The sequence below is a fragment of the Porites lutea genome, chromosome 1 (assembly GCF_958299795.1).
Source record: "Porites lutea chromosome 1, jaPorLute2.1, whole genome shotgun sequence".
In the NCBI taxonomy this organism is placed as follows: Eukaryota; Metazoa; Cnidaria; class Anthozoa; order Scleractinia; family Poritidae; genus Porites; species Porites lutea.
This window is the reverse complement of record NC_133201.1, coordinates 39,766,322-39,784,755: the sequence shown is the minus strand read 5'-3', so window position 1 is coordinate 39,784,755 and position 18,434 is coordinate 39,766,322. Positions and strand designations below refer to the sequence as shown.

The 18,434-nt window shown below is 39.1% G+C and overlaps 1 protein-coding gene across 1 annotated transcript; it reads left to right on the top strand.

Moving 5' to 3' along the window:
* Positions 1–14,379: 14,379 nt before the first annotated feature.
* Positions 14,380–16,295, top strand: LOC140950315 (POU domain, class 3, transcription factor 4-A-like). Its single transcript, XM_073399542.1, has one exon. It carries the CDS (start codon positions 14,485–14,487, stop codon positions 15,661–15,663), a length of 1,179 nt encoding a protein of 392 aa, XP_073255643.1. The 5' UTR covers positions 14,380–14,484; the 3' UTR covers positions 15,664–16,295.
* The last annotated feature ends 2,139 nt before the right edge of the window (positions 16,296–18,434 follow it).

Below are 18,434 nucleotides of genomic sequence, written 5' to 3'. Positions count from 1 at the left end.
ACATGTGCTGGTTTGAGGGCAGAAGGGCAGCTACCGAACTGAATGCTACAATTTATGAAGAACCTTAGTGAGACTTTCAAGAATAGCTGGAGAGATAAGCTTTTAGTAAAGGAGCACTTATTCCATTAAGACCAGTGGCAACATTTGTAGGAAATGATTTGATTAATTTATCCAAAGAATTGACATGTCATGTTAGTTACTGCTGTTCATGTGAAAATAAAACTTGGAGACAATGAGAGGCTTTCACTTGTAAACATGAAATTTTCAACAAAACATTAGTAAAATGTATTAATTTTATAAGACATTATGTTTATCAGGTTAAATGATTTCTATCATTACCTTGGCGATATAGATGGCTTACAGCAAGCCTAAAATTGTGAATTCTGTAGGTTTATGTGTTCATGTTGGATTGACTGCATGTTGTCTCAAGCTGCCAGAGTTAAAATCCTATCTGCCATAGTACTCAAAGAGACATATATACATTTCATGTTCAATGCCAACTTGTGATTTAGAGCTAGTGTTTTGGAGGTGACCTAAAACCTTATTATAAAATTACTCTTGCTTTTCTAGAAATGGCAAATCCTTAACGTTAGGTGGATTTGACTGAATTTAAACCCCTTGGTGATACTCGAAGCTGCTGCCTATAAAAAGGTAACTTTTTATAGATTATTATATATTTAATTCCCGTTTTGTCTTTGTAACTTGGCTAATCTCACATCCAATTATCGTTAATTAAGGTTATTACTTACAGTCAAAGTAGGTCAAACGTTCCCATCGCTAACAAACTAATGAATTCATTAATGGAAAAATGATTTTGTTTGGTTGATTCAATAATCCATTCAAAAAATAAACAATCCAATATTCATATTCAGCCTCAATTCAATAATTGAATGTTGATTCGGTTACTGTTTTTTGAAAAAGTACACTTTTACGTACGCTGTTATTTTGATTATTAAAAGGCAATGAAAAATGCAATCGTAAACGGTAGGAAAAGGGAAGCAAATACAATTGAACACAACAGGCAAGAATAGAGAACAGGTAGATTTTGTTCATAAACCAAATCAACATTTAATTATTGGATCGAGGTCCAATTTGACTATTGGATTATTCATTTTATAAATGGATTATTGAATCAACAAACCGAATCATTTTTCCATTCATGAATTCATTAGTTCGTTAGCAACGGGAAGGTTTGACCTGCTTTGACTGTAATTAACATTTTATTATAGTTACATAAAATTATTACTATGTAAGGAAGAAATTGCCCTTTAAAAAATTACAGACAAACCTACTGGACAACTCAGTCTGTTTTGTAGACACTTGGCTTTGTCCTTTCGGCATGTGTTCACATTAAGTTGGTTTGACTACACTGAGCATATAGTTTTCTCTCTTGGCTCATTCACTAGGCCATTTGCACTAAGAGGTCATGTGACATCGTGTTTATGAAAATGAAAGTTATATGATTTTGCCTTCGAAAAACGATTAGTGGGTCATATCTTAAACAAAATAATAGTAATTTGGTTTTTCAAACCCGCTTCATTTTCTTAAAATGAGTAAGTTCGTAGCTCGTCACGTGACCAGAATGTGATTTTTAAAATTAAGTATTACATCTTTCAGAACACAAATTTTGCACTTAAAGTTCAAGGGAAATGTTGAAAAGATGATGTGGTAACGTTTACAGCACATCTGAGCGTAGCTATCAAACGTTTAACAAGATATAAGCAAAAAGTAGTTTTGGCCGCCATGTTGGAGGGCAAGAGTATGCCCTCCAACATGGCAGCCAATCCAAATCATACTGCTTTGTTGAAAAATCAAAGTGCCATAAAATATCTCCCTTAAACGCATTCCCTCTCAAATTTCGGGAGTAAGATAATTTTTATGTGCTCTGTCGATTTTTGGCATCAGCAAGATTCCAACGCATCGTTTAAAGGAAGCATTGGTCACGTGACCTCTTAGTGCAACTGGCCTCTTGGTTAACTCCATCTGCTCATACCTGAATGATCCAGCCTTCACCTAACACTTTATAAGTTTACATGCTCTGTGGACCACTGTATATTTGACTCTAACCGTAGCTGCAATTTTGTTCCTATAACTTGGTTTTTGGAGACAAAAAGACCCCACTTCTTCAGATTTGTCCTGAAAGATATTAATCAATGTGGGTAATGTGTATAAAGGGGTTAGTTTTATCATTTGTCTCACAATTGTCACTTTGATATCGATCACGACGTTTCGACCGCACACTGCAGGTCTTCATCAGCCAATAGTGTCAATCTACAGAGTCAAACTATTTGTACCACCATGCTTGTTAGTGACTGGTGTATCGAAATTCAAAATTGTAAAAAGAACAATTATTTTATCGCCAATGGGTTCAAGAAAAATTAACTTTACAGTATAGAGTATAGAGTAAGGTTAATATTACAGGTCAAAATTCAATCCAGGTTAATTTTTTTAACGTAGGTTGATTCCTTGTTAGGAAAGCACATTTCTTGGACTTGATATATCCCAGCCATATTTTTACGTGTTCGCCTGTAAGAAACTCTGTATACGGTGCCTTGTCTTTAAAGCCTAGAGGGTTACTGTGGATTTTAAGTGACAGGGATGGTCAAAGGGTTTTTTTGGGTTTGAAATTTTCGATTCCGGGAGTTTTTTGGGTAGGAAAATTTGGCAAGTATTTTTTTAGGGTGGCTTGAGTAAAGTAAGGATTTTTTTACTATTCACAACAATTTGAAGATTCGTGGTAGTGCCCAACCAAACTTTTTCTTAACGCTCAGAAATTCGGCATGGAAGTTTTTGGGGGTTAATTTTTGGTGCAGAGATATATTTGGGTTTTGTTTCAGTAGAAGCCCTAGGGATTTTTTTGGGTTTTGAATTTTGGCCCCATTCGCTCATCCCTGTCACTTGAAATCCGGAGTTACCCCCATGGGCTTTAAAGGTCCCTTGTATGGTTTTCGGGATGCGGGATTTGGCTTATCTGAACTCGGGACGCGGGATTTTCAAGGAACTCTCTATCAGCCAGAAAACTCCTTAGGCGGTCGAAAGACACTTTTTGTTAGTGTTTTAATTTCTGTTTTTTTTGTTTTCGCTGTTGTTTTTGAACCAACCTGATAAAAGGAAAAAGAATTCGGAGGAGAAAAACATAGTCTGATTTCAAAGAAGGCGAAAGGAATTAATTTATTGTTTTCGCGCCGCTCGTATTGGAGAGCACGACACCTGTGCCACTGGTCAGATCTTGCTTGTCGGAAATTGCGCGTTTCCTGACAACTTCTTTATAGAAAGCGCGATAGTTTTCGGACGCGGATCTATCTGATCACCGGCTGTGTTACTATTTTAATCGATTGTTTGTTTCCCTCTGTACAGAATTTCCTTCCATTTGATTAATCGTGTCGTTCCTAATAATGCAGAAAACAGCATACATGAAAGCAGTTCTGAGTAAAAACATTTACTCTGGAAAAACAAACTCCGGTGGCAAAGTCAAGGCTGAGAAAATCAACTTAATCAGTTTGCTTGCTTGCACCGGAAGATTATTAAATGGCTTTGTTGCATGGAATTCAGCTTTTAATCTTCGAGACTTCCACCCTTGTTATTATAACCAACTTTCCTTCACACGTCGCTTGCATATTTTAATTGATGCGCGTTAATTCGGACTCCACGTGGATCGATTAGCGGGTTTAAGTGCCATGACAGCTGATAAAATATTCAGTTAGCTGCCTAAACGTTTCAACAAACATTCCAAGGCAGCCGCGATCTCGGAAACAGACATACGCCTGGTTTAAAAATATCTAAGCCAACTTCGTCAAATTTTTAGAGTCTGCTTGCAAAAATTCCTATTGCGCAATTAAGTATTTTTTAGTAGTTTTGTTTAATTGTTTCTGCGTTAGGATGTTTTCTATTGCAACAGACTCGACTCAAGTTGCATTAGTGAAGTCGTAAGTTGCAAGCTTTCAAATGTAAAAAATCAAACAGGAAACTTTCCCATTGCATTTTGTTGTCCATAACGCTCTTTATAAGGTGGTCTGTATGGACAAAATGTTCAGGTGTGGTCTTTCATGTTAAATCTATCAATCTTTGTTTGATGAGGGTCTATATATTTTAAAATATAGTCAAAGTGTAAACACGAAAGGTAGTTTATTTATTGAAATCTGTGGAAGAAACACTGAACTGCAAGCATTAAAAAGAGAAAGATAGTGAGCGTCATATTCATGTATTAAAGCCATTTGTTTTGCGGTCGATCCAAGTGGAATTTTTTTGGAAGTTCGTCAAATGTAAACATGTAGGTATTAGTCAATAAATGTTTCAATAGGCGTTAATCCTAGGCGGTCTTGAGCTGTCATCAGCTATTCAGATATTCATTAGCCTGCTAACTGGTCTTAAATCGTTACAATGGGCACGAGGTGGGAAGAGATATCCGTTTGTTTGTTCAAGTATATCTGTGGTCGGGCGGGGACGCCAAGTGATACGTTGCTTTCTGACGTTAAATTCCTGCGTACAACTGCATCACATCGAAAGTTCAGTCCCTTGCAAATATCAACCTAGTAGCAGATTTGATAACATTTTCACAAATTCAAACAAAGCGATGCGACGGGGGAAAAGTAGATATACTACAAAGTGACGTTCATTATCTACGGACTCAAATGGTTGTCACAAAAATATATCACTCAAATGTTGAACTCAGGAAGGAAACGTTGAAAGTTTAATTTAGGTGACATTTTACATTCCAAAATCAACACAATCTTGATGCGCTACTTCTCTTGGCCTCTTGTTTTTTAATAGGCAGTGTCTCTTAGTCGTTATGCGGGTGGTCACGCAACCTTCTCCCCTGCCCGGGGAGGAGTGTTGCGTGACGACCTTCGTTTGGTAGTTTGGACGGCGGGTTTTATCCCTGTATCTAATTCTGATTTTGTCTTTTACTTTCATTGCTTATGAACTCACAAAAGTCATAGGGATAAAGGTAACAATTATTCTTGGTTTTGGTGAAAGTAAGGTCGCCAGTTCGTCAAATGCTGGCGAATTTTTCTGGAGTTGAATTCTAAGGACTGTATCAAAGAAAAAGAGAGTTGTCGTCTGGTGTTCACGTCCTGCACAAAACGAGAAACTAGGCAGTTTCACGTTCTAGTCGTGCAACGACGGCAAAGAAATGTACTAAAAAGCGTGCTGCACTTGCAAAGTTGTTGTTTTGCCAATCTTTGCTTTTTTGCCCTTCTCTTTGCTCGTTGCCGCCGTTGTCGTCGTTCCTGTATAAGCTGTTAGCTCCCTAGTGACATGTTAACGTTTCTATTGCAAGACTTCTCAAGACATTATGTTTTTTTCCTTACCCCTTGAGCTTTGCTGTTACACTTAATCATATAATACCGGAAAGCTTTTTTTTTTTAAAGACGGGCCTGTATTTTATGGTATACCTTTAATACCTTTTCAGCGTTTTTAAAGGAGAGATTATTTACAGATGTACAAGAAGAAGAGCCGAGAAAAGAAAAGGCGTGGTTATTGTACTGTAGTAAAGTGCTCTCAATTTCGCACAATCAACTGATTTGATATGAAGGTGATTTTACCGGTACAAAGAGATTAAAAGCTAATGTTTCGAGCGCTTCAGTGCAAAACTAAAACGCTTGTAAACAAAGTTTGCTTTTAATCAATGATCTTATAGATCACAAGCTCCATTATGTCCTATGTCCGAGTCGACTTCTTATGAAATTATCGAGATAAGCGGGCTAATGTATGGAGACGAAAGAGCTCTTTCCTGGCGGGACACTTGAATTAAAAAAAGAAAAAAAACAAGAAAGTTTTGTGTGAAACATATTTTGTCTACGACCTTTTCCAAAGGTCATTCGGAGACAGAAGCACATGTTATATGTACACTAACAATATTAAGATAATCATCTTAATTACATTTTCGTTGTCTTGAGTTTGTGGATGATCCACTTATGACCCGAAGTAAAGTAAGATTTTATCTGTAGTTATCTCGCACGTATGGCGCTGGCGAGACCTGAAGAGTTTGCTCAGCTTTCGGGTTATCTTGCCGGCTAGTTTTGCGTACGGACGCACGCCATTGTTTCATTTCAAAGCTACCGTCTGTTGATCTAGAAAACAAGCCTTGTGGGCGGTATAACTGTATGATTTCATTGAGAGTACGAAGGTGCATATTGTACATTGAATAGCTGCAACACCTTGAGAAAGTACTGCTCAATAACTTTCCTTTAAAATGGTCGTACGGTGATGTTTCATCCGTTCAAGCTCAAAAGCTATGATTACCTTGTACAACATAATAAACGTAGAGCCCCACAGTCGGAAGTAAGGCTCACAGAAATGCGTAATCACACCTTATGTACTTAAAAGTTAAGATCGTCTAGTAGAGCGCTACCACAATAAATGAAGCAAAGCTGGTAATAGAGTACGTGTGTATTTGTGTAACTACAACAAGAATTAAGAGTCAAAACCGCCTTGTATGTGACTTATACTACTCAAGAGCTTTTACTAAAATATATGATCGCTTTTAAGACCTCATCCGCAGACGCAAAAGTTAAAACCATTTTGTGTTTTATTGAAACGTCGAAAGCGTTTTTATTTAACTGTGTACTTATTTACATGCAGAGTTAAAAGTCATAACCATCTTGTACATCTACTGCTCCGAGTAGCTTTCACTGCAATGTATGCATGATCGCTTTTAGAAGTTCATCCACAAAACTGAGTAAAAATTTAGTATTGTATTGAAACATCAAACAGGTCATATGTACATGTAGCAGTGTGCTTATTCAGACCCAAAGATTAGAACCACCTTGTACAGCTTTGAAACATCCCCACAGGAAAATACTGCTCGGTAGGTTTAGTTGAATGGTCCGGCACCTGTGCGATTCCGGTCTCAGACACAGAAGTTGAAGTCAGCTATTTAGTATAATCAAGAATAGCACTCGGCTTGAAGATTTAAACGAGTTAACCCTTTCACTGCCAGACTGTTTGATGGAGTTTTGTAAGGTGTCTCTAACTTTTGAGTGTGTGGACGAAATCCTATGATGTGACCATTCAAATGAAAGCTCTCTGCCTGTACTTTCCCATGATGCTATTTGTTTCTCACAATTTTGGAAAATGAAATTTGGAAATTTGGTCGACACTTGCCTTTGGCCACATTTGGCAGTGAAAGGGTTAAAACCACAGCATGACCGAGTATGCTTAGAGTAATCGTGTGTCCACCATACAGTGAAATTTGGACCATTATACGTTTTTTTGAAACCGCCCACCTACCCCTCTCCTAAGCCAACATCAACACTTACTTCTCACTTAGGGCAAAATGTTGGCTTAGGGGAGGGGTGGGTGGGTGGGTATTCGGGTTCCTCTTACTGGGTCCTCACTGATATAACTGAAGTAATTCGCATTCGTGAAATTGGGCAATTTCACGCGGAGGTCGGGCTTAGCTTGTCGAGTTATTGTTTTGCTAATTAAACCAGTTGCTTAAGGAGACCAGTCTGGACGTGATTCAAGCTCTATTTGACCCCCAAAACATACCCATTCTAAAACAGACAGCTTAATTAGGTGATGGTTATTTTAATTATTTAGTTATTGAGAAGTTGTCATCGAATTTGCATTGAATGCTTTTTTCTTCTGCATTTCTTCTGCTTTTTTTTCGTCCTCTTTTTGTCCTCACCCACAGCCCCAGTTCCACCCTGAACCCCCCGCCCGGGAGGAGGGGCGCTGAACACCATCCCCCCCGATCATTGTTAGTGTAATCAAGTAAAATTATCACGAGATCATAACAAGCTTTACCTTTTGAATGAATTTTTTAATCTTATTTTGGACAAATGGAATTGCATTTTCTTCACAAAGACAAACAAACGGATTGAGAACTTGAAGCTGCCATCTTGGGCGTTGCTGACCTCTCGGAAATAGCCTGGCACTGGTAATTAAGTGGGCAAACGGTACAGAAATTTTCGGGAATTCCGGTAAAAGCGAGAAAAAGATAATACCTGGGATGGTATCACATTTTCTTTCGAAAACTTTCCACCGGGACGAACCGTTCCATTTGAATTCATCCCAGAAATCCCCGATTTTCCATACAAATGTTACGCGCTCCAAATGACAACAAGTAAAAAATATGTCGATGTGATTTATAAAATGGAAAAATGTTTGGTTTAAAGGTCACGTTAATAACGGAAACGGTCACGAAAATTAAGTTTATAAAATGTCTTGATTTTGAAGCAAAGTATCCTCTGTATCACTGAGAAAATGTATGGAAATAGTGTCCATCGTGGTTACCAAGATTCTGCTCAGCAAAACTTCGAAAATAATTTCTAATTGAGCTATTGTGAGAGAGTAAAGTAGAAAATAGCTTTCTGGGCCGTGCATAAAGGAACATTCAAGACGAAATTCCTCACTCATTGCGAGTGCCAAATTCGGTTTTTTTTTCTTGTTGTCTTTCGGAAGGGCGTGGCTCGAAACTTCTAAATGAGGATGATTCAAAGATGTTTTTGCCAACAACCGTCGTGTTGCCATGCACGTTCGTGTATTTTTGAGTGCATTTATGCTTTAGATCGATGTGTTAAGTTTTTTACACGTTCAAGGTCGTTCAATTTTATTACCTCTTTAAAGGGACGAATTATTTCAATTGCTTTGCCAATGATACGATCATTCACTAATTGTGTGAAAGCCCCCACACGATTAGAGTCATCGTGACTTTTTCCCAGGAGAAATGAATTGAAACCAACCTTGTACAGCTTTGAAATGGGAATGTCAGTGGTTTATACCGACCTGATTAGCTTTGATTTTTGAGGTTCTGAGTTCGTAAAATGGCCTATAGAATCTCCTTTTCACGGCAGTTTGTTTAATTTGGGTACAGATTTTTCTTAGCTATCCTCTGAATTTTTTAAGTTTTTGTCTCATAATCCCTCGAAGTTTTGTTAAGTTTGCCTGAATTTGTTCCTCTTGCCTTTTATAGTTATTTCAAATTCAATTTCTGAGAGATTCTATGTAATTGTAAAAAGATCGTGTTCTAAAGCCTTAGCTATATACAGTACACTGCCACATTAGCTTTTTGACTGACTCATTTTATATTTTGCTAAGCCCAAATATAATATCGGAGAACAGTTTATATCGCCTTTCAACGATGGTCCACCTGTACTCTGTGAACTATGATGTTGACAAATTAAAGGCCGTTCAGTGCTGTAAGCCCATATTGTAGTAATGCCTTACTGTCAAAATTCTTGCCATCAATTATTTTCAGCTTTTATGTCAATCTGCGGAATTCTATACGATAAAAATTTTTCATTGTTTGTATAGGATAACTGAATTCTTTTCATCTTGCTCTACCACATTAATTTTTCTCCGGAGATTTGTTTATTGAAACTAGTAAGTAAACTTTTTTCAATTTCTTTTTGATTATTGAGTCCAGCTTTGTTTCAAGCGCTAACCGAACAGCACAAAAAGAGCTCCTTAAATGCAGTTTAATATTTTGCGTCAACATTAAATTAACTGCGGGAGCCATTTTTTCTGTTTCATTTTGTCGCACAGAGCACCTTTTACATGTTTTTATGCTCGCATTAATGTAATAAAATATGTACGCTAAATGGATGTTGGCTCGCACGTAACCCTATATCTCCCCCTTATTTTTTCACTTCTTTGGTGAAAAGGTTTCAATCAAACGTGCATTTTTCCTTGTGGCGTGTTTGCTCTCGTATTTGGTTCCTGTGTACTCAATTTATGGTGCAATTTTATTTTGTTTGCGCCGACCACCTGTACAGTAAATGACAGTTCCTCCTACAAACTTTACTTTTACCTTGACAGCAGTCAAATTAATGGTGCATAGCGCCCGGCTTTCAAACTGCTCGTGCTATGAATTAAATCAATATATACCGTGTACCATATTGCTTCCCGTTTTCAAGAGCGCTTTTAGTGGAATGGCTGGATCGAAACTATATTTGTAAAAGTTCCACGTGTCGGTTATAGTTCCTGATGTCATAGATTGTCGTGCGTTGGCTATCGAACATTAAGTTTTTAATGTCCATATTTCAAGCTATTAAGCGCTCCCGATCCGCAATGACACTTTCGATTAAAAAAAATACGAACACGTGGTTTTCGGTGGCTTGTATACACAAGGTCACTATCATTGCTAGACAAGGCGTTTCCCTTTGGGTTGTAATTTTTTTCTTCACCACATCAATGCAATCTTTAGTACCCCTAATCACGATATGCACATCCCCCCGCACAATTTAGCGGGGCCGAGAAAAAAATAATAGGAATTTATTGCGAGGCATTGTTGAACGCATTCTTGCTGTGCGTGAGAATTTAGTTATATGCGCGCACTTATGAATGTTGAGGCCTGACGTCGGTCTGTCTGGAACATAGCAGCCATAAAGGTGATTTTCAGTTCCAAAGGAAATTCACTTAACGGAAATGAGTTTTCTCGATTTTGTGTTTACTATTTTTCGCCGAATGGGGTCGACAAGGACAGCTTTTTGACTCCATTCTCCAAAGAGAATAATTGATTTTTGTCGCGCGCTGTTGTAGTTAAAAATGATTATTTCAGCTCTAACCAAGTTGTATCTTTTTTTTTTTGCTTTTTTTTAAATCTAAATTTTACCATGCTTTTTATTTTTTTACCCATCACTGATAATGATTATAGTATTCTTGTTCAAAAAATAAACGAAATAAGCAAACCCGGGTAGCATTGCTTTCCCGTTTGCTTTTGAACGAATTTTTCGTATTTTATACTTGTGGCCTTTTTTATTACCGGTGACAAAATCCATTGTTTTCCAGTAACCTCAAAGAAACTTCCGTAGGCAAAATACAAATAAGATAATAATCCTAAGTCGCTCTCGAACCTTTTCTTTGGAAGATATTTCGTAATATATTTGTTGATCCGTACCCCTTAGAAACCCTTCTCTATTCCATCGTCAGTTATGGAAGTTCAAAACCTAATTCTCCGTTTTGATGATCTGTGGGGGACAGCCTGTAATGTGACCATTCTAAAAAAACCCTCTCCAACAGTACTTTCACATTGTACTATTTATTTAGTAAATAATTCAAACTTTTTAGTATTAGTGCATGAAGTCTAATGATTTAGCCATTGAAATGAAACTCTTTAGCTGTTCTTTTCCGTGGTGTTACTATTTGCTTGTTACAGTCATCATACAAAGTGACAGTTTAATTTTTGGATGGATACGACTTTTGCCTTTCCTAGAAGTGAACTGAATTACTAAGCTGGTTAATTTTGATTTACCCTTGACAGATCGTTTATTTTTTACCCGTTGGATATTGTTCCCTTCAAGGAAAAGGAAACTTGAAATTACAATGGCGATACCAGACTCCGGACTTACTTTGCAAACAAAATTATGACATGACAGCCTGCAGACGATACGACACCAAACTTAGATTCTGTTTTATTGCCACATATGCAAAACTGTCAACCAGAGATTCATTATGATCACTTGCGTTTACTTTCAAATTAAAGAAAGTAGTTTTCTACTCTACGCTGAGCACTCAAACCTTGAATTATACAAAATATGTTTAACTTGTGTTATGAGGTCTGAGAATAAAGCCCGTAATTTCACTACTCGAATGAAATTATTGAAACGCTGCATTCCTTGGTGCTAGCTATTTTCTTAATCTTTTTCTTAATTTATGTTTTAAAAAAATAATTTGGGGAGTTTTTGTTCTAAGATTTTGGAAAGTGAAGCTAAGATATGAAGTGCTCGTTCTTGCGAACGCAATTTGACCGAAGCTTGCCCTTAGATTTACATGAATTTACCTGCAGCGACGGTGGAAAATTCTCTACAGACTCCATTAACAAGTGAAAAAGTCAAAAATTATAAACCCGCTTGCACACACGAGGCAATGGCGCCGGTAAACAAAGACATGTTTCTCAGATATCTTTGAACACTTCACCGCTTCGTTACTTCTTCGACCTTTGTAACAGACAGCGCGTCGTGAAGAGTTCATCTTTCCGCCGCAGTTGCATTGAATTCGCTCGTTTTGTTATAATACTCTAGTCCTCACCGTTGCCGCTGAACGACCCGTTCAAATATAAACTTAAACACTACTCAAGTATTTACGTACAACCATGCATGTATATGTATAGATGCTAATTTCTTTCGCGAATGTGAATTGCAAAACATTTCCCTTCCTTTTAGTAATGTATGACTCCGGTCGCCGACCCACTCGGTCGACCATTGTTTGTGATGCTGCTGAAACATGCGGGTTGATTTCAGCAGCGAACGTTTAATCTTTTCTGATCTGACTTTTGGAGTATGGCTTCGAAGCTTCCTCTCAACCATCGAAGGACGGCCATTTGAGCAAGATTGCCCCTTACCGCCGTAAGTAAAGCACGCAATTTTTTATCCTATTCACTCGAGAACTCCCTGCTCATTAAGAAAAGTTAATGTTCCTAAAAGCGGGCGAATTCGGTTATTTAGGGCAAGTATGTTCTTCTCGGGAAAGTCGCAGATGTTCGTTCGCTCTTTTGTGTCTAATTTTATCGTTTCTTACGCAGTTTTAAGTTATGAATTCAAGCGATACTTAGTGAAACTCGCAGAATAGTTTATTCCGCCTTTGTTTTCAGAAGGGGCTGGTGGTAGTTAACTTCTAATTTGTTCGAAAACATGCAGATGCTACTGTAACGATTTTCGTGGTAGACGTTTCTTTGATCGACAACTTTCGTCTTTTGCCAGCCTAAATTTCAGAAGAAGAAGAGAAATCGGTCTTTTTGGCCGAAAATTTTAACCCCTTATGGTTTCAAGGTGTCAGAACCGCGAACAACAGAATTAATTTTGTTGGCGCTTCGTTGACATTGTGTAAGGTTCTAATCAATTTTCTTTGTCTAGTGGATATCATTTATGACTTTCAAACAGCCTCTCTTTTTGAGTGAGATAAATGCTTAAATTGAAATTATGAACCACTCTTTCCGATGCAGTAAACAAATCCGCTTCGAATCTTGAAAATTTCTTAAACGGGGGTTCGCGCGCGACGGAGGCTGCACGTGTGGAGAAAGCAAACACGGCTCGAGACATCCGCTATTACAGGTGGTGTTGGAAATATTTCCAATTCTTATGTCGCTACGCTTTTGAAGTCGCATTTTGTACTTCGAAATAAAAGTGCATAAAAGGTATTGGCGTAAACCCATTTTCGTGTTGTGGAGATAATTGTTTTCCTAAAGCGCAAATGTAATTCACTATTAAAAGCAGTTCACCGCTCTGGCCGATATTTTGTTAGAGATTTTGACTGCTGTTGTCGGACTTCCAAATTCGTTAACACTGTGACGTCAAAGTTTGAATTATAACACCCTGTTCCCTTGGAATATTTTTGTATTCATCAGGTATCGTACAGAAAATTTATTGGCCAACCTCCCGGTTGCTCATTCAAAAACGGGCAAGAGCTTTCTTTAGAATGCCAGCCTACACGATCGGTGGGCAAACATCAGTTCACGTAGCGATAACCATCTTTCAGGAAATCTTGAAACAAGGCCTCATCCGCACTAAAGGCTCGTGGAAATAGCGCTCTATACAAAAGGATTTTTCTAATTCTGTAGTGGACTAGATATAGAACCTGATAGCCGGATGCAACATTCTCTCTCACGTCGACTACGAATTATTTCGCGCGCTCTCTTCATGCTTGTTTCAAGTAGTATTTTCCCATTCGTTGCTGCAAAAAGTTAATTTTTTATGAGCTCGCGAAAGCGATGGACCACTTTTGTCCCGCGCAAAAACAGGAGGCGGTAGAGTGTCTAGATCTTCCGCCAACTATATGCACTGCCGTTGAAACGGCAGCTGGCACCCTATTAGCTTTCTAACAACGCGCTAAACGGCTCTCGACCCTTTCAAGTGAAAAAAGACATTTACGGTTACATAAAACCGACCGCAAGAGTTAGGCGATGATAGCTGCAACACGTTACGGAAGTGTTAAAATTTTAAGCTGTGCCTTTCACGCATATGGCAAAACATCTTCGCCTCTCGAAAGGTGAACCGATTGTTAAACCTCTCGAAATTAAGCTGTCAACAGCGGAATGAAAAACAAAAGCTGAAAGATCTTTGGCACTTTGGATATCAATCTGTCGACGAATATATGACACCCCTCGGGCTCTCCCGCCCTCCACAACTCCATCGAAACAAAAGCCACTAATATTAGAACACACGCAGGCATCTTTCATTGTCTCAGCGTGATTATATTTTGTAAACGCTTTCAGCTCATTTGCAATTGTGGTAATGAGGTTTCGAGGGGAACAAAAGAGCGCATTGAAGGCCGATCCAATAGCGTGCGACCTACAGATAACAATTAGCATATTCTTCACGCTGCATTGTAACTATTGACAACGGAATCGCCCGTGCGCCTTGGACCAATGGCGCACCGTGCGGTTACGAATCGTGATTAATTAAGTAATAATAGAATGTCACTCAGCACATCGCTGTCCAATGAGCTCGCAGAAATCAACAGATCTTTGGACACGTTCATGAGGCTGGCGGCAAAAGAGCCGAGTTTTAGCTGAACGCGAGTTAAACCGAACTCGGTACAATGGAAGCGGGGCAAACGAATCCATACTCAAATCAGGTCGGTTCAGCGTCCACGCAGAGTGAAACTCGCGCAATTCAAAATCATCCAACCACCATGGCGTACGTGCGGGACGAACACACAGTTGTAAAGTACGAGAACCTAGCTCCGGTGAGTGTTGCTTCCCTGAGCGTGAACGAACCACGATTGGGAAATAACCACCTCGCAACACATCAATGGGTCGTACAGGACCACACTGGGGCCGTTGGTTGGCCAGCCAACACAGTGAGTTTACAAGAAGTTAAACCAATCTTGAGAGAGGATGCATCGCCTGTTATAACAACAATTGCCGGTGCAACTCTCGTCCATCATCGACCTGTGATGCCTTTGGAGCAAGCACGTTGGTCTAATGCAGCGACACATGGGGCTCACTCGCCTGATCACACTCGCATTCACATAAGCGGCGCGATGCAAGCAGTTCCCACGACTCATCCTTCGTACGGCACCATTAACGGCACCGTTCAGCTGCAGGGAGGGTTCCCGCAAACTGCGCAAACAATTCGCGAAAGTCCGAACGGCCAAGACGTTTCGCATGGAGCGCACCCCGATCTGGAAGCGCAGGATGACACTCCTACATCGGACGACCTCGAACAGTTCGCCAAAGAATTCAAACAACGGAGAATCAAGCTCGGGTTCACTCAGGCTGATGTAGGACTTGCTCTAGGCACTCTGTATGGAAACGTTTTCAGCCAGACGACCATTTGTCGCTTCGAGGCGCTGCAACTAAGTTTTAAGAATATGTGCAAGCTTAAACCCTTGTTGGCCAAGTGGCTCGAGGAAGCGGATAACAATAACGGGGCCGCGAGCGGCGTTGATAAGCTAGCAACTCAGGGAAGAAAACGAAAGAAGAGAACCTCTATTGAGGTGGCAGTCAAAGGCGCGCTTGAAAACCATTTTTGCAAAAATCCAAAGCCATCGGCCCAGGAAATTGGTGGCTTGGCAGAAAACCTTGGTCTGGATAAGGAGGTTGTTCGAGTTTGGTTCTGCAACAGACGACAGAAAGAAAAGCGTATGACTGCTTCAGTTACTGGCGGACCCGAAGACCAACATGTAGGATCGCCTCACGTCTCTTCCCCTCACGTTTCGTCTCCTCATGTTTCCTCGCCGCACATTGTCGGTCCGCATCTGACAGGACCGCAGTAAAACTTTGTATGTATTCTTCCCACAGAACAAAATAGTGGCCGATGTATTTTTCTATCAAGCGAATGGTCAAGGAAACGAGCTTGCGAACGAACGGCTAGCGTGTTAACTTGATTTACTCCTGACATTTTTCCGTACGCTAACACGGACTCGAGCCGAATATGAAATAGTGTAATTTCAGCTAGCGTAAGCGCGCTGGTGTATTTCGATTTCAAGTCGACCGCCTCTTTTAGGATATGCAAAGAGGTATTCTAATAGTATGGGCATGACTGTATGTAAATACTTACTTTGAAAGCTAGAGTATTTTGCATTAAGTTTAGAGGAATTCCAGGGAAAAAGTCTAAGATTGTAGTTTCTTTTAACATGAATATTTCTGCAGTGACCCTTATTTCTTCGAGACCCATGTTTTGGGTATTTTCCCCGAAAGATCGTGTGTAAATAAAAGATGGATGCGTATAATTTGTCGACCCATAACAAACTTAAAATATGCTCGTACTTAGAGCTTACAGAATTATTATTTAGAGTTGTTTTCTTGCCATGTGAAACAGATATCTATCATACTTTTCTATGTAACCATGCATGTCTCGAGTCGTCCTTATGTACTTCAGATAAGTTATTAAAACGTTTTGAGTTTATTCCGTCCTTTGCTGCTTTGCTCTTCTGCTTTACGTTCACAACTTTGCGTATATTTTCGCTGTTCTTTTAACCGTCTAGTCCACAGTTTTACAGAGTACACTTTCAGCGTTTCTGCTGTTAAGTTGCGCGTTTCGTTCGCTCTTATTTTAGCGTAGTTTTCTGATCTTCGTTTTAGACGCGAATAGAAAGTGAGCCGTGGATGCATAGCAAAAGAAGTTCATTCATAACAAGGCGACTGATGTATGCAAATAGAAACAATTTCTTATTTAAATTCTCCCATACATTAAACGCACTGTGTTTCTTGAATTTGTAAAGGCAGGAATATACTCGCTCGCCTCGCGAGTCCGTCTTTTGAAGCGAACTACTCAAACACACTCCCAAACGGCGTGCCTTCCAACAGTTCGCGTTACGCCCTTGTAAACTCGTAAGTTTTGAACCGCATTTAGTTGCTTTTGTTCGTTGTTGTCGAAAGTAAGATCTCTTATGATGTTACACGTTTAGGTTATTCTCTTCGTGTTAAAAATTTCTTAATTTCAGCTTGAAATTGAGGTACTTTTAATCATTTCTGTACGATTCCCGTTGAACCATGTGGCTATTTCATTTCAGCCATTTAACATGGTTTGAACTTGTTATGACGAGATTGACATGTTTTCAATGCTTGCTTCGGGTACCCGTTCTTACGATCGCCTGTTTCAGTGGGTCAAAATTTTATTCGTCACATAAATACTTAGTTCAACAGACAAGTCAAATGCGAAACCCCCACTCGAACCCTATTTGTAGCCCCAAATCTTTCTCTTCTCGTCCCGAGTGATCCTTGTATTCTGGCGACTCAATTATGAATGTTATCAATTTTTATTCCAGTCGTATTCGATGGCCACATGTAACTAAACAAAAAAACCGATTACCTAATGGCAAATTGAACAGAAAATACCAAAACACTTGAACAAAACCTTGTCCTTTTTCCCGTTTATTTCGTGCAAGTTTTCCGCGAAATGTTCTCAAATTACACTCTGTTTTGTTGTAATGTTTTTGGCGAGTCTCCCGTTGAAGCAAACATGGCTGAACGAAGTCTCACCGAAGCGCAACCAATATCTGACGTTTGAAGTATGTTTCATGAGTTTTCCCGGGATGTTAAACAAAACTGTTTTCCATAATTGTGGAATATATTCATGAGTTTTGGGCAGTCAAAATCGAAGCGTTCCTCGAACACTGCAAAATGACTTTGAGGTTCTGAGTAAACGGGCATGTTGAGAGTTGAGGAAAATATGGACAAGGCATGTCGAAATATTTCGGCCTGTTGTTGTTTCGCGTAAATAAAGTTTCGTTGCTTGGACTTATCGTTTTGTTTTTATTTCTGTATTACAAGTAGAGCCTTCTTTTTGAATTTCTTTTTATTTATTTCTTGGGGGAAGAAAGCTCGCCTTATCAACGAACTAGGGCATGAAAAATTCACCCTAGGACGACTAATTAGTTTAACAAACAAAATCGATTCTCTAAGTCGTTTCGCAGTTTGACTTGCTTAACTCGCACGAAATTCTTGATCTCCTCTTGTTATTCTGATGTAATTTTTTTCTATAGCGAGATTAAAATTCGTTTCGATTTCCCTTCTGTACGAAAAACACTCAAATAGCTTTCTAATGTCAAAGGTATTGCCACTTTTGACGCCATGGCGAAGGAAACGCGCGAATGGCGGGCGATGGGTTTCTTTCGGACACCGCCGTTTCATTTTTTGTAAAGGTTGCTAAAAAAGTTTTTGTGATACTGTTCGTAAAAATGCACAAACTTTCTTTAAGACTGCTTCTGTATTATGGTAATAAGATGAATATTTTACTGTGTTAACATATTTATGAGTTCGATATACGATGACTCTTGAGCTAATTCATGGTGAAGAGAAAGACGCGAGCGAAATTCGCTCGCAGTTCATTTTGTTTCGCAAGTTGCCGTACAAAAGGAACGCGTCTCGAGATTAAGGTGACGCTATTACGTAACTTGTAAAGGTAAAATTTTTATTTCCTTTGATAGTATTCGTAGACTGCTGCACAAAAGCCATTGAAAAGTGATTTGAATCAGCAGACATTCGGTGCTTGATTTGATATAATTCGTCGTCGTTATTTTCTTCTTTTCTCTCTTCCTAACCT